This window comes from Oryzias latipes, chromosome 4 (assembly GCF_002234675.1).
Source record: "Oryzias latipes chromosome 4, ASM223467v1".
Lineage (NCBI taxonomy): Eukaryota > Metazoa > Chordata > Actinopteri > Beloniformes > Adrianichthyidae > Oryzias > Oryzias latipes.
This window is the reverse complement of record NC_019862.2, coordinates 13,463,413-13,475,957: the sequence shown is the minus strand read 5'-3', so window position 1 is coordinate 13,475,957 and position 12,545 is coordinate 13,463,413. Positions and strand designations below refer to the sequence as shown.

General features: G+C 37.4%; 2 protein-coding genes across 4 annotated transcripts in view; both read right to left on the bottom strand.

The window, feature by feature from the left end:
• arid3a (AT-rich interaction domain 3A) overlaps positions 1–1,020 on the bottom strand; it is a 44,591-nt gene extending 43,571 nt beyond the window's left edge. The window contains exon 1 of one of the 2 annotated variants that reach the window (XM_004067978.4): positions 748–1,020. The gene's annotated coding sequence lies outside the window, so the exon portion shown is untranslated. The remainder of the gene's footprint in view (positions 1–747) is intronic. The other variant, XM_011474014.3, reaches the window with a different exon arrangement.
• A 2,573-nt stretch (positions 1,021–3,593) lies between these two features.
• On the bottom strand, positions 3,594–12,151 carry r3hdm4 (R3H domain containing 4). Of its 2 annotated transcripts, none has more exons than XM_020702382.2 (8): positions 11,928–12,151; positions 9,520–9,644; positions 9,159–9,280; positions 8,541–8,658; positions 8,369–8,454; positions 6,786–6,871; positions 5,854–5,909; positions 3,594–5,248 (listed from the first exon to the last, which is right to left on the bottom strand). In XM_020702382.2, the coding sequence occupies exons 1-8, from the start codon at positions 11,966–11,968 to the stop codon at positions 5,145–5,147; spliced, it is 738 nt and encodes a 245-aa protein (XP_020558041.1). In that variant the 5' UTR covers positions 11,969–12,151; the 3' UTR covers positions 3,594–5,144. The 2 variants fall into 2 exon arrangements, with proteins under 2 accessions (XP_020558041.1, XP_004068025.1); XM_004067977.4 differs by having other exon boundaries at positions 9,490–9,644; positions 11,928–12,150.
• Positions 12,152–12,545: the final 394 nt, after the last annotated feature.

Below are 12,545 nucleotides of genomic sequence, written 5' to 3'. Positions count from 1 at the left end.
AGGTCGAAGTTTCTTTAAGGCACAGCTGTGGTTCATATGGTTCAGTCACATGCACTGGCTTTTATATCTAACCTAAAGGGCAATAGGATGCACTAACATTACACAATCCTGCAGTGGATGTTTAATAGCGCTGTAAAATGGTGCCTTTTTAATTTGTCCCACATGGGCTACCACCGTTCGTAAAACTAATGTGTTTATATCTCGAAATAGAACACATATATATGTTTATTTATGTATCCTTTATTAGAAATAGACGTAAAAAGGTACGTATAAATAAAAGCATGAGTAGATGCAAAATATATATATATTTTAAAAATACATGATGTTGTAAACTAGCAATAAATCCATCTAGGGAAAATAATGAAGTTATAATGTTTAAGCTGGGTCTATAACTATAACTGTCAATTTCCAATGTTTTAGTCTCTAAAAAAAAGAGTTTACACATTAATAATTCATATTTATCATTTTAAATTGCGTATACCGAAATAAAATAAAAATTAAAATGTAGATTCATTGCATTTATATGCGCGGTAACCGAGTCCATCCGCTGCCGATAGGTTATTGATCAGCCATATGATAAAGTCGTATCGATTTTTATTCAAAAACAGAAGAAAAAAGTCGTACTTTAAATTTTAAGGCAACTAATAATCGTTAAAAAATAATGAAGTTTCACCAATCTAAATCGCTTAGGGGGGCTTCCAGTTGAAATAAGACTAAAAAAGGGAATAAAGAGACGCGTAAACTTACCACTTCGGCTTCCGTTCGATTTTCATACTCTCGGGACCGGAAGAAACATTCCTGTTTTCCTCCGTCTCTCAACAACGATTCCCACCTTCCGAGCGGAGACAGGGGGATCGGGGCGACGGGATCGAGGGCCGCTCGGCGTGTGTGTCGGTTAAAAAAGCAGCCGTTTCATGTGACAGCATGATATCCGCGCGTGGAAATCGTGTTTTCGTAGTTAGGAGTGTGGCTCCGAGACAGACGCGCAGACCGAGAGAGGCGTGGATAAACTCCACGGCCTGCATAGTCACATCATTGGTTGACAAACAGCAATCAGATGCAAATTCCTAACCTCTGAATCAGCAGGGCCCGGCCCCCAGCGTGCCCCCTCCCCGCGGTGGGGCATGTCGGTTAAGAGGAGAGGGTGGATGCACAGTTCACATTTTGACATGTTTTCACACTTTGGCTGGATTAGAACAATTTAATCTAGCAGCTGCAACAAACAAACACAAATATTCATATATATATATATATATATATATATATATATATATATATATATATATATATATATATATATATATATATATATATATATATATATATATATATATATATATATATATATATATATATATATATAATATATATATATATATATATATATATATATATATATATATATATATATATATATATATATATATATATATATATATATATATATATATTTTAAACCTCAAAATGCAGGTTTTCAAATAAATGATAATTTCTGGACAAAGATGTAGATGAGATGGAAACAGGAACTCTGCTTCACTGCTGCAACTGGGAACCTCCCCAAACTGCAGCAAACATCTTAAACAAATGTCCCTCAAAGGTCACATTACAGGTTATTTAAAAGAGAGAAACCCCACCTCATGTTAGTTAAAAGAATTAGGATTAAGATGTTTTGTGTTGTAAAGATGTTTTTTCAGCAACTTTTCCTTTAATCTTTGACTAAAACGAGCAAAAATTCAACATGTCTTTTGTTGTTACACTAATAGACATTACTTTTTTGGTGGTATTAATTGTCATCTTTATTTGGAGTTGACAGTTTTATTTAATTTGATTGAGTTGAAACCACTTCCTTGAATCCAGATTTCTTTCTGACATATGCTGAAACTTGCTTCTTCTCAGGCATTCAGAACTGGAGATCTCCATGAATGATTAGACTAGCATTCACTGCAGATTAACACAAGATTATCTGACATTGCCTCACAGATGACAACTGCTACTTGTATTCATAATAAACTTGCTAAGACCTTTCCTTTTGAAAAAACAAAACAAAAAGATAGAGAAACAGACGTGTTGATCTGAATTTCTGACAAAAAAAGTAATTATATTAAATATTTATACTCAGAAACCCGATGTCTTGCACCAGATGAAGGAAGATCCAGGAGACATGAGAATTTCCATGAGAAATGCCCTCTGTGGTGATGACAACTATAATTTTACACTTGATATCGAAATAATTAAAGATGAGTGATGCTTTTCAGTTTAAATCAACCTCAGCAGGGTGTGGCAGACGCTTGAAATTACTCCTTTCATAGCCACAATGACACAGCCAAAGAAATAATGTGGATAAAAATGACGACCCAAGTATGACTTTTCTCTTCTGCAGTCACCCAACAAAACACGTTTTACCACTTCATGTTTATGAGCCGACCATAGATGAAATAGTTTAATGAAGCTGTGATGGAATTTTCCATTAGACAGTGACGGAAGCAGAAAACCAATATATTGCATTGATGCCGCATTTGTTTTCATATAAATATTGATATTTGTAACTGAATGTTTGAGATGCAAATATGAGAATATGAGGATTCTTGTGTTTTCATTAAACATGACTGTTTTTAGCAAGAGGTTTTCCCCAAAATTTTTTAAGGCTCTGAACTTCAAAGCTAATTTTAGTCTTAAAAATTATTAAACACACCCAATTAACAGACTCAAGTATGACATACATGTAAAACAGTGCTGCTTGTGACCTGCATCTAAATAATCAACATATGAAAACATTCAATGTTAATTTGCTTGTTTTGCAAACAGTGGCACTGAAATACTTCTTGGTTATAAAAAAACTGCAGCTGTTATTTATTTGATCTATTTTACACCTTGCCATCCATCTTCTCAGAAATTAATCCACAGATATCAAGAGACGAATACAATACCTTTTAAACCTTATTTATAGTTTATCCATTTATTGTGTAAACCACAATTTAACTCCCTGAGTTAGACTTTTCCTGAACAATTTCGCCATCTAGTGGACAAAGTGAGAATAAAACAACCCCTTCAAACCTTGTGCTATCCTAGGCACTTCAACGTTTGGAGTTGGGTCATCTAGACCCACTAGACAATGTTCTGAATCTTTTTTCTTCAATGATTTATGATCCTTACTGGTGTCCATGGATACATGAAATCTTTCCACCTTTATCCACCTTTGTCATGGTAGGGAGAACACGTCAATGTAAGAGTGGGGTCATCTAAGATAGCACAAGGGTTAAAAAATAAATATATTTCTGATTTTGTCTCCTGAAACCTTTAACCTATTTTCACTCCTTAAAATATATTCTCTGGTACTTTTGAATATTTTTCATAGATTCCTCATATTTACTTCATTAAGTAAACCTGTATTTTATTTTGTGAAACCTTGATTAAAGTAAAATTACAGAACAAACTCAGTTTATTAGTTTTTAAGATTTCAGTTTTGACCTAGGAACTAATTTAATACCACCGATAAGACCAATTGCATTTGATATTCACAAAACTAGAAGAACCTTTTGAAAATAAAAAACTAAATGTGATTTGATACAATATTCAGAGCAAAAAAAAAGCAAAATATTTTAATTTCTTTAATGGTTGTGGTGACTATAAATATGCAATTATAAATACACAAAGATGCTTCAGTAAAGAGTATAAAGCTTTTAGACAATCAAGCACTTTTTCAAAGCAAAATTTGGCACACAAACAAACAACATGGATGACATATTTACAGCCTGACTGCTTGCACTTAAATTGTTGGCAATGCTCTGCAGAGCACAAGTGATCACAATCCTGACAAGGTCGTCTGAAGAGAGCACAGAGTACACACACAGAAAAATGACACCACAGGAAATCCATACATGACATTCAGAGTGAAGAGTTTAAAGCCTGAGAAGTCGGACATCCACACAACAAACACACAAAACTTTGGTTGATGGTGAAATGCACCAACAGCTCCAGTTTCAATAAACTGTTAGTAAACTGTTTTTTTTTAATGAAAAAGAACAAAAAATCCTGAATACATGTCTCCCAACTGGATCAAGTAGAGAGAACTCTAAACAATCACAAAACAGAAGTTTGTGTTCATAAGGCAGAAGTGCTTTTTTTCTGCAGTTGCAAACATCACTTTGAGATATTGAGAACAGAAATGTGGCTCCTTTTGTATAACATCTCTACTGTACACACTGTACAGTATATTATTCAACCACCATGCAATTTCATGAAGAGGAGTTGCAGCTGTGTGTGGAAAAATTCCTGTTCTCCTGCTCTGCAGCAGCTGGATCTGCTCAGCGCCTGCGCAGCCGTGTGTTCAGAGGCAGTTCAGACACATCTTTCACCGCCTGGCAGTGGCTAAACTGTGACGATGTTGTTGTACCCGTCCATACATTAAGCAAGTGTAAACTTGTGTTTCGTCGAGCTTTCATGAAATACGTGCGGTCATATGTTGTCAAACAAATCGGTTTTCCAGATCACAGAAATAGTGAGAAGAGTAACTTTAAATCTCGAGCAACCATTGACAATTCTACGAGTAACAAGTGAGCCCACAGGAAGAGCGCTGACATTCATGCGTCACAGCTTAGCAACAGGCTGCCGAGGCTTTCAGGCAGTGATGTTTGACAGCTGAAGTAGTAAACGCCATGCTGGAGGAGGAAGGAGGTGGAGCTTGCGCCAACAGTTATTTGTGAAGCTAAACAACCATTTCAATTGTTGCTTTTTAGGAACTTGTTAAAGGCTCTGACAACAATTTGTACTTGATGCTGTATTGTGTTAGATTCTCCAAGTTTTGGAAACACATCCGTGGTCATGATGTTAATGTATTAAACAGAACTCATGTCATCCGTTGACTTCATCTGTTGTCAAACGAACTTTGTATAACTTTTGTATGAATGAAAATCTGTGCTGCTTTTAGACTTTCACCAGTTGAATTTCACTTTACTACTAATGACAGCTAACTAAACCATCAGCTTGCACTACTACAGTAACCATTACATACTAACAAGCCAATAATCATCTTGCTTATCGTGCCTATGGGTGTTAAATTATTTTAAAACTAGCATTGAGACTATGCAGTGTTTGCCGAGCTGCTTCCTGCAGAGAAATCTGGAGGAGTAACCGGGATCCAAATCTCAACACAGCTGCTCCAGGTACGCAGACAGCAGAGGACTAGGAGGCAGAAACTCCTCCTGTTTGTTCACCACCTCCGTCTGACGCGCCCCCTTGTGGTCGGAGCCTGTGGATCCCACATACAAGAAACATTTGATTTAATGCCTGCAGCTGTTGAACGACATTTAAAAGACCCCAAAGTTTCAGCTTTCACACAACTGTCTACGGTGGCCCTGAAGAACAAATCACTCAACACAAAAACATTTTAAAGATCACAAAGCAAATTCCAACAACAATTCCAAATATAAATGAAACCAAGTAGAAAAGGACATTTCTCGGAAAATTAAAATGAAATGTTAAAAATTGAAACATAATAAGAAACCGCTAACCAGAAGTTATTTGTCATGAATGTTTTTCTTTAAGCTTCTGGCTGCAGGCACTGCGAACGTTCTGTGATTGCTCAAATAGCTTTACCACAGTTCATTCTTCTGCTTTCCCTCTTCTTCAGAACTCCAACGTCGTCTTCCAATCAGTGATGTCGCGGAACACTTCTCATGTTTTCATTTTGATTTCTGGAAAAGGCTTTACTTGTGTTTTTTTCAATTGCTGTCGTGATCTTTAATGTATTTGTATAAAGGGATTTATTGATGTAGTTTGCACTTCAGGGACACTTTAAATATCAAATAATTTACACTTTTTTTGCGTGTATTTGTTGAGCATCGTTCCACATACTTGCAGAAAGGAGGTCCATATACTGGCAGATGGCATGAAGCAGCAGTCTTTCAAAACTGATCAACAAGCAGAAAAAAGAAAAAGAGAAACATGAGTTTTCCCTCTGCAGTCAGCAATCACTGTTCATTCAAGCTGAGCAACCATTTTATTTAGTAATGCCACAGTTTTCCTTCTCAGATCAATAGTTGGTCTGGCTGTCTATTTAAGGCCAGATATTTTCCCTTTTCTCACATTTTGATTTTGTTGTGTGCTGCTTCTCATCCCAAACTTCTCTGTTGGATTTAATTGAGTAGAAAATGCCTTTTCCAGGTGGAGCCATCAGTTGGCATGTTCTTTTTTGTCAAATGCTTTGGACACAGAGCGTGTCAACTCAATCCAAAGAGCTGAGCTGGTGTGGTCAGATGTAACGAGAAGTGAAGGACCAAGGAGGAATTGATATCTTTACAAAAAAGAAGGATGGAAGGAGAACTCCCTGCTGTTTCATTTTTCTCATGACGAAGTTGAGGTTTAAATGGGAATTTACTTTCCTTAGTTTTGCTGTCAGCATCATAACAACAACAGCGTCTGAACAACAATCCTCTTAGAAATCTATAGCAGAACATTGTTGTCTATGCTCTATAGAACCAACCATTTCAGTATTTCAATGTGATTGATGTTCCAGTAGAATATTTACAGTTTGTTCTTCGGACTCAACAATTTTAGCAACCAAAAATGGGCCAAAGAGGCATCAGATGTTTACATGTACATACAAATACTCATCTGAATGTTTCTAAATGAATGAATCACATGATTAGACAAACTGAGGGGTGATGGTGCAGTGTCTGCACGCATGGCTCAAAGCCACAGGGTACTTACATAGGCTGTGTCTTAAATAACTGAATCCAGGATCTGAAGATCTGCAGATACTCTGAGAACAGAAAGAGGATTTCTACCTGCTGCTGAGGTTGGTTGTGTAAACTGAGCGAGGCTCCGCCTGGAAAAAGTTCAGAAGGTTTCCCTCAAGGACTTCAAGTGTTCCCTGATAAAGAGGAGAAACACACAGAATATGGGATAGTTACTATATTATTATTACTAAATATAATAAAAGTACATCTGATCTAATTAGGCACCTTTCTAGACACTCAAGATCGCCTTTAACAGAAGAGAGTAAAAGTTAAATAATAATAAAAAAAACAGAGTAAGCTTTATTTATCCCACAATGGGGAAATTCTTTTTGCATTTTGACCCATCCCCTGGGGGGAGCGGGGAGCTGCAGACTAGCCGCGCTCGGGGGGGGGGGGGGTCACGGCTGGCTGGGGAGAGCGGGGATCAATCCGCCAACACTTTGATTGTTAGACGACCTGCTCTACCGCCTGAGCTAAACTGTCACCTGTTTTACCGTAAAGCTTGACAGCGAGTCAGTCTTCTGGATGTTATTATCCAAATTCATGTAAAGTAATTTACTGAAATCATTTTTAGATGATCAGTTGATTGGATGATTTCTGAACTCACATCTACATACTGCAGCACCTTATTGCCCATAGGTGGCAATCTCAGACTGAGTCACTTTTCTCTTTCAGTCTCTCTGCAATGTTGTAATTGAATCAATTCCTGCACGTTTTGTGCAATCATCACAACTTTGGCCAATAGTTCTCATCTTTTACATGTTCCAGTCAAATTGTCTCCACTGATCAAGTATAGGGGCTCAAACATGAACGTCATTGGTCTAACCAATCAAATGGGCCGCTACATTGCGCTCTTATACCGTCCTCACTTTCTTGTGATGGTAAGGCCCACATGGGGGGTTTGGAAATATTTTATATGAAAGTGGAGGTCAACACTTTTGTACTGTCAACATTGAACTGGAGCACAAGCAAAAGTTAACAACTGACAAGCATTAAAACCCACCCCAACGTTTATCACATCTTTATGGAAAAATGACAGCAAATTTAGGATTTTTGTACCACAGCAACCATTACAAAAAGCTCACAAGACGAGAGGGGAGAGTGTTTCAGGTTAAAGTTGGGCGGCATTGGTGCAGCGGTAGGGGTGGTTGACCTATGATCAGAACATTGTAGGTTCGATTCCCACCTTGCCCGCCCATGTGTCGAAGTGTCCCTGGGCAAGACACTGAACCACAAGGCAGTGTTGTTTGGCAGCGGAGCTGCCATCAATGTGTGTGTGTGTGAATGGGACTGTAGCGCGGTTTGGGCCTTCGAGGAAGGTAGAAAAGTATACACCATTTATGAACCACATCTTTAGCTGATCTCTTGACCTACACAAGCTTTCAACAAACAGACAGAAAATCCACTGATTGACAAATACGTCAATACTGGTAGGATAAAATATTCTGTTTAAACTGAACATTTTGGAAGGTCCTGATGCTCAAGTTTTATGTTACTCTTACATTTTAGCTAAAGATGTTTAAAAACTGTGTAAATGTAAAGGTTTATTAAGTTTACACTTACATTGCCTTGATGAAAACTAGTGCCACAACTAACATGCATTGAATGTAAACTTTTACAAATACACCCACCATAGGAATCTGCTTCCGCCTCAGGGTTGCTCGAAGTCTACGATCGATTCTTTGGAAGCAGTCCTGAGCTTTGAAGGCAGGATTTACTGAGGAGGAGGTGAAGTTCAGTCAACCAAACGAAAATACTCAAACAAACTGACTTAAAAGTAAAGCAGCTAAAATTGATATTCACCATTCCTCGGGTCTTTTAGAAGTTGGCTGTGGTGTTTCCTCTTTGCCTCTTCCTGCTCCACTAGAGACAGCAGCCTCTCTTGCTCCTCACCGGAGCAATTCATGAAGTCATTCCATGGCTAAAGCAAGAGAAACATTGTTTTGGCACACATACTTTCAGTCTTTGAATTATATAAATATGCAAAATAGATAAATTAAAAAGTAAAAACCATCACAACCATCCTTATCTGAACATAAACATGCCTTTGTAATGGTATTAAAATAAGCTTGAATAAAGACCCAAATTACCGTATGACATTTATAGTTCTTGAATAACTTTTTAAACTTTATTTAATTGGATAAACAGCAGATTCATGTATTGATTAATTGTATTGAATGCACTTTAAGTATGCAGAGGAGAAGTGAACTAAACAAAAAACGATTGTTTACAAACCAGGTTGTGTTCGGGACTAGAACCACAAACTCGGTTTAGATTTCTTTAATGCGATGTGAAGTAGATTTTATTTATTCAAGAACTCTCTGAGAGACCAAAACCTAAACACTGGGGTGGATCTGACAGCACTGTGTTTGATCACCGTGGGGATTGTCTGCAAATAGAGATGTTAAAGCGATCATTCACCTCTATGTAGTTTTCATTGGTGCAGGCTTCAGTGAAGATGGACGGGATGGCAGGATTACTGCCAACCTCCAGGTCATCTTTGGAGCACTCATCCTTTTCAAGAAGGTTGGCAAGATAGAGAGCTGGCAAAAAAAGCACAGTTTAATAAATGAATCCATTTAGCATGCACATATAAATGTTACAAAATGCCTACTTAAAATATATATAGAAAAATAACTTTCATTATATAAAAGGTTTAAACAGTATTTAGGGGAAACCTCCAGCTTGTCCAACCTTGTTTTACTCAGCACCATATTGCCTTATATTGTGATCATGTGAAATGACAGTTTACTGTTCTCCTGTCGACGGAGGCTTTTTTTGCCTTTGGCACGGGGAGTGAGGTCTGAGTTGCGGATGGCTTGGTTGCAGAAATGCTTCTTTTTGGCAGGTGACACTCGCTTGGCTGGAGAGCAGGGCAGTGAAGAACACTTGCGCTCCTCGATCAGGCTGAGAAAAGAGCAAATACAAATCCACATCTATTTCAAATAAATATTAAATAAAAAAAACTGCCTGCCTCTTTTATGGAAATGAAGCTATTAATATAATTCAACTACCTCTCCATAAAAAGGTGTTTATTTTGTGTGTGTACACCATAATAAACCAAACAAAGCAGGGAGTAGATATGGTTTAACATTCCTCTTTATTTACACGAGGCAAATACAAACATGTAGGGCTATGTATAGGAATTCTGGCATCACTGAATAGAAAGGCTGGGTACACAACTCTGTTTTTTTCAGTGAAGTGGGGCAAAAAAAGTATCTGTCAGTCATCAATTCTGCAAGTTGTCCCAGTTAAAAAGATGTCAGAGGTCTGTATTTACACTTGTCCCTCCACAGATTATTTATTGGATTGAATTACCAAGATTGGCCAGGCTGCTTCAGAATCTCGAAATGCTTTTTTTGTGACCACTCCTTTGTTGTTGTTGCAATATTTTGAAGGGTTATTGTCGTGCTGGAGGATCAGCCATGTTTCATCCTCAATGCTCTCACTGATGGAAGGTTTTGACCAAAATCTAACCATACCTGGAATTATTCATCCTCCCTTTGTCCTGCCCCATTTGCAGAAAAGCAGCCCCAAACTATGATGTGGCCACCCCCATGCTCCAAAGTGGATGTGGTGTTCTTGGGATGTAACAGCTTTCTTCCCCCACCTACACAGCGAGTGGCATTTATACCAATGAGTTCCACTTTATTCTCATCTGACCGCATGACGTTCTCCCAATCATCCAGATGACTTCTGAAGGACTTTAGATGGGCACAGCCATGTCCTGACTTAAGCAGGAGGACCTTTGGAGTACTGCAGGATTTGAATCTATGACAATATCACGTGTTACCATGGTAATGTTAGTTATTGTGGTCCCAGCTCTTTTCAGGTCATTGACTATTTCTCTTGTGATATTACTCTTGTCATATTAACCCCACCAGGTGAGATCTTAAGTGGAGCTCCAGGTGGAGGGACATGTCCTTCCACCTTGTGTTTCTTCCATATTCTAATAATTGCTCCAACAGTTGATCTCTTCTCACCAAGCTGCTTAATTATTATAGATTGGTTCATCCTAGTCTTGTTCAGGTGAATCTTGTGGTGGATCGTGTCCCTGGTGTGTCCTTTAATAGCCCTTTGGTCTAGGTTATGGTGGAGAGATTTCAGTCTGTTTAAGGGTGTGGACTGGAGTTTTAATACAGATCACCAGCTCAGACAGTTATCATTAATACAGATAACGAGTGGAAGATAGAAGAGCTTCTTAAAGAAAAGGTAACAGCTCAGTGAGCAATCACAGAAAGCGATTTCCTGCATGCTTCTTAACATTCTGTCCCTCACATTTATAATGAGGAACATTACAGACCTCTCTCATCTTTTTAGAAGAACTTCTAGAACAGGTGAATTGCCCACTGATGCAATGAGGTGATGTAATGTCCTATTGGATAGATGCTCTATTTACAAGAAAGTTCAGATACAAGCCAATATAGAAAGGACACCAAAGCCTAATGTTTTCCAACAGAGGATTTTATATTACCAGGTCAATTAATATGCTTAAATAAATGTGATCATGGCTCTAAAGCGCGATGTGGATGGTAATTAAATATTTATTGACCTTCTTTGATAGAATATTCATCTGCAGTTTTCCGTGTATAAATTAATAAAAAAAAAGAAAGAAAAAGAAACTCTTCGTGAAATGGGAGATGAGAGAAGAATAAGAGCAGCAGGAGGACCCCGCATCAACTTTAAATGTAGGTCAGTGTTTCACAGGGACCGCCCCCGTTTGGGTTTACGCCTCCGAAATATAGGAATTTTAAGCCGAAACACCACAGATTACATCATAAAAATGTTAATTATAGTCTTTATATCACCAATGAAAACAGGTATTTAAATGTAAACATTTAGGTTATTTCATCAATTATTCTCTGAACCGCTCAAATATAAATATATATATAAAAAAATTAAAAATGACAACCCACTGTATACTGAAATAAAACCACATAAGTATTTTTCTGTCATCATTGTCATCATCATACATGTAACAATTTCGGTGCCTGCTGGTCGGTGGCAGAAAAAAACCCCAAAGCCTAACCCACCATTACGGCTAATACCTCTCAATCAAGTTAATAAAAAATTAACTGTACCTTATTTCAGAAAACATAAACCAAACCACAATCCCGAAATGAAATTTTATTTTGTAGGTTATACCTAATTGCTAACTAGCTAATTTACGTAACAGTACGGTTCACTCACATATAATCCTGTTCTTCATTGCTATTTGTCAAAACGACCATCTTATTCCAGTAGGAACACACGGATAGGGATTGCCAACTGTATATTTATAAATAATGTAACAACAAAAATTACACTTAATGGGTAAAAAAAATTGAAGCGGTACTAGGGTGGCTAACAAATACGGCAAAAAATTAAGTTGCTAGCCACTAGCGGCTAGCTTCTTCTTTGCAGGTTAGCAGAGTAATCAACAAACATGTTGAGACCATTACCGCCCCCACCCGGCGGTCAAAGGTATAAATAATAATATCTATACTACTACTACTACTACTACTACTACTACTACTACTACTAATAATAATAATAATAATAGGGATTTCATCGTTATAGAAAGGAACAAATAAATTAAATATAAGATAAAAATATACTTTCCATTTTGTAATTTTTTTATCCTTAGAAAATTTTGGATGTTAAAGACATACTTTTTGTAATCAAGTAAACATTTACAGAATTCGAGGATTTTAAGTGTGAACAGAAACTGTTAACTTTTTTGTTCTTAACAAATGTGCCAATCACTGTTTCTGTCACCTTTTTCACTTTTGTTCATCCCTGGTGAAGCTACAGTAAGGGTAAGTTATT

What these genes read in the sequence shown, in the direction of transcription:
- r3hdm4 (XM_004067977.4), bottom strand. Translation starts at nt 11,968, where the DNA reads ATGGTCGTTTTGACAAATAGCAATGAAGAACAGGATTATAT. An exon ending in AATGAAGAACAGGATTATAT is followed by an intron (nt 9,645 to 11,927) that starts GTGAGTGAACCG and finishes CTCTTTTCTCAG; the next exon opens with CCTGATCGAGGAGCGCAAGT. An exon ending in TATGGACCTCCTTTCTGCAA is followed by an intron (nt 5,249 to 5,853) that starts GTATGTGGAACG and finishes TGGGATCCACAG; the next exon opens with GCTCCGACCACAAGGGGGCG.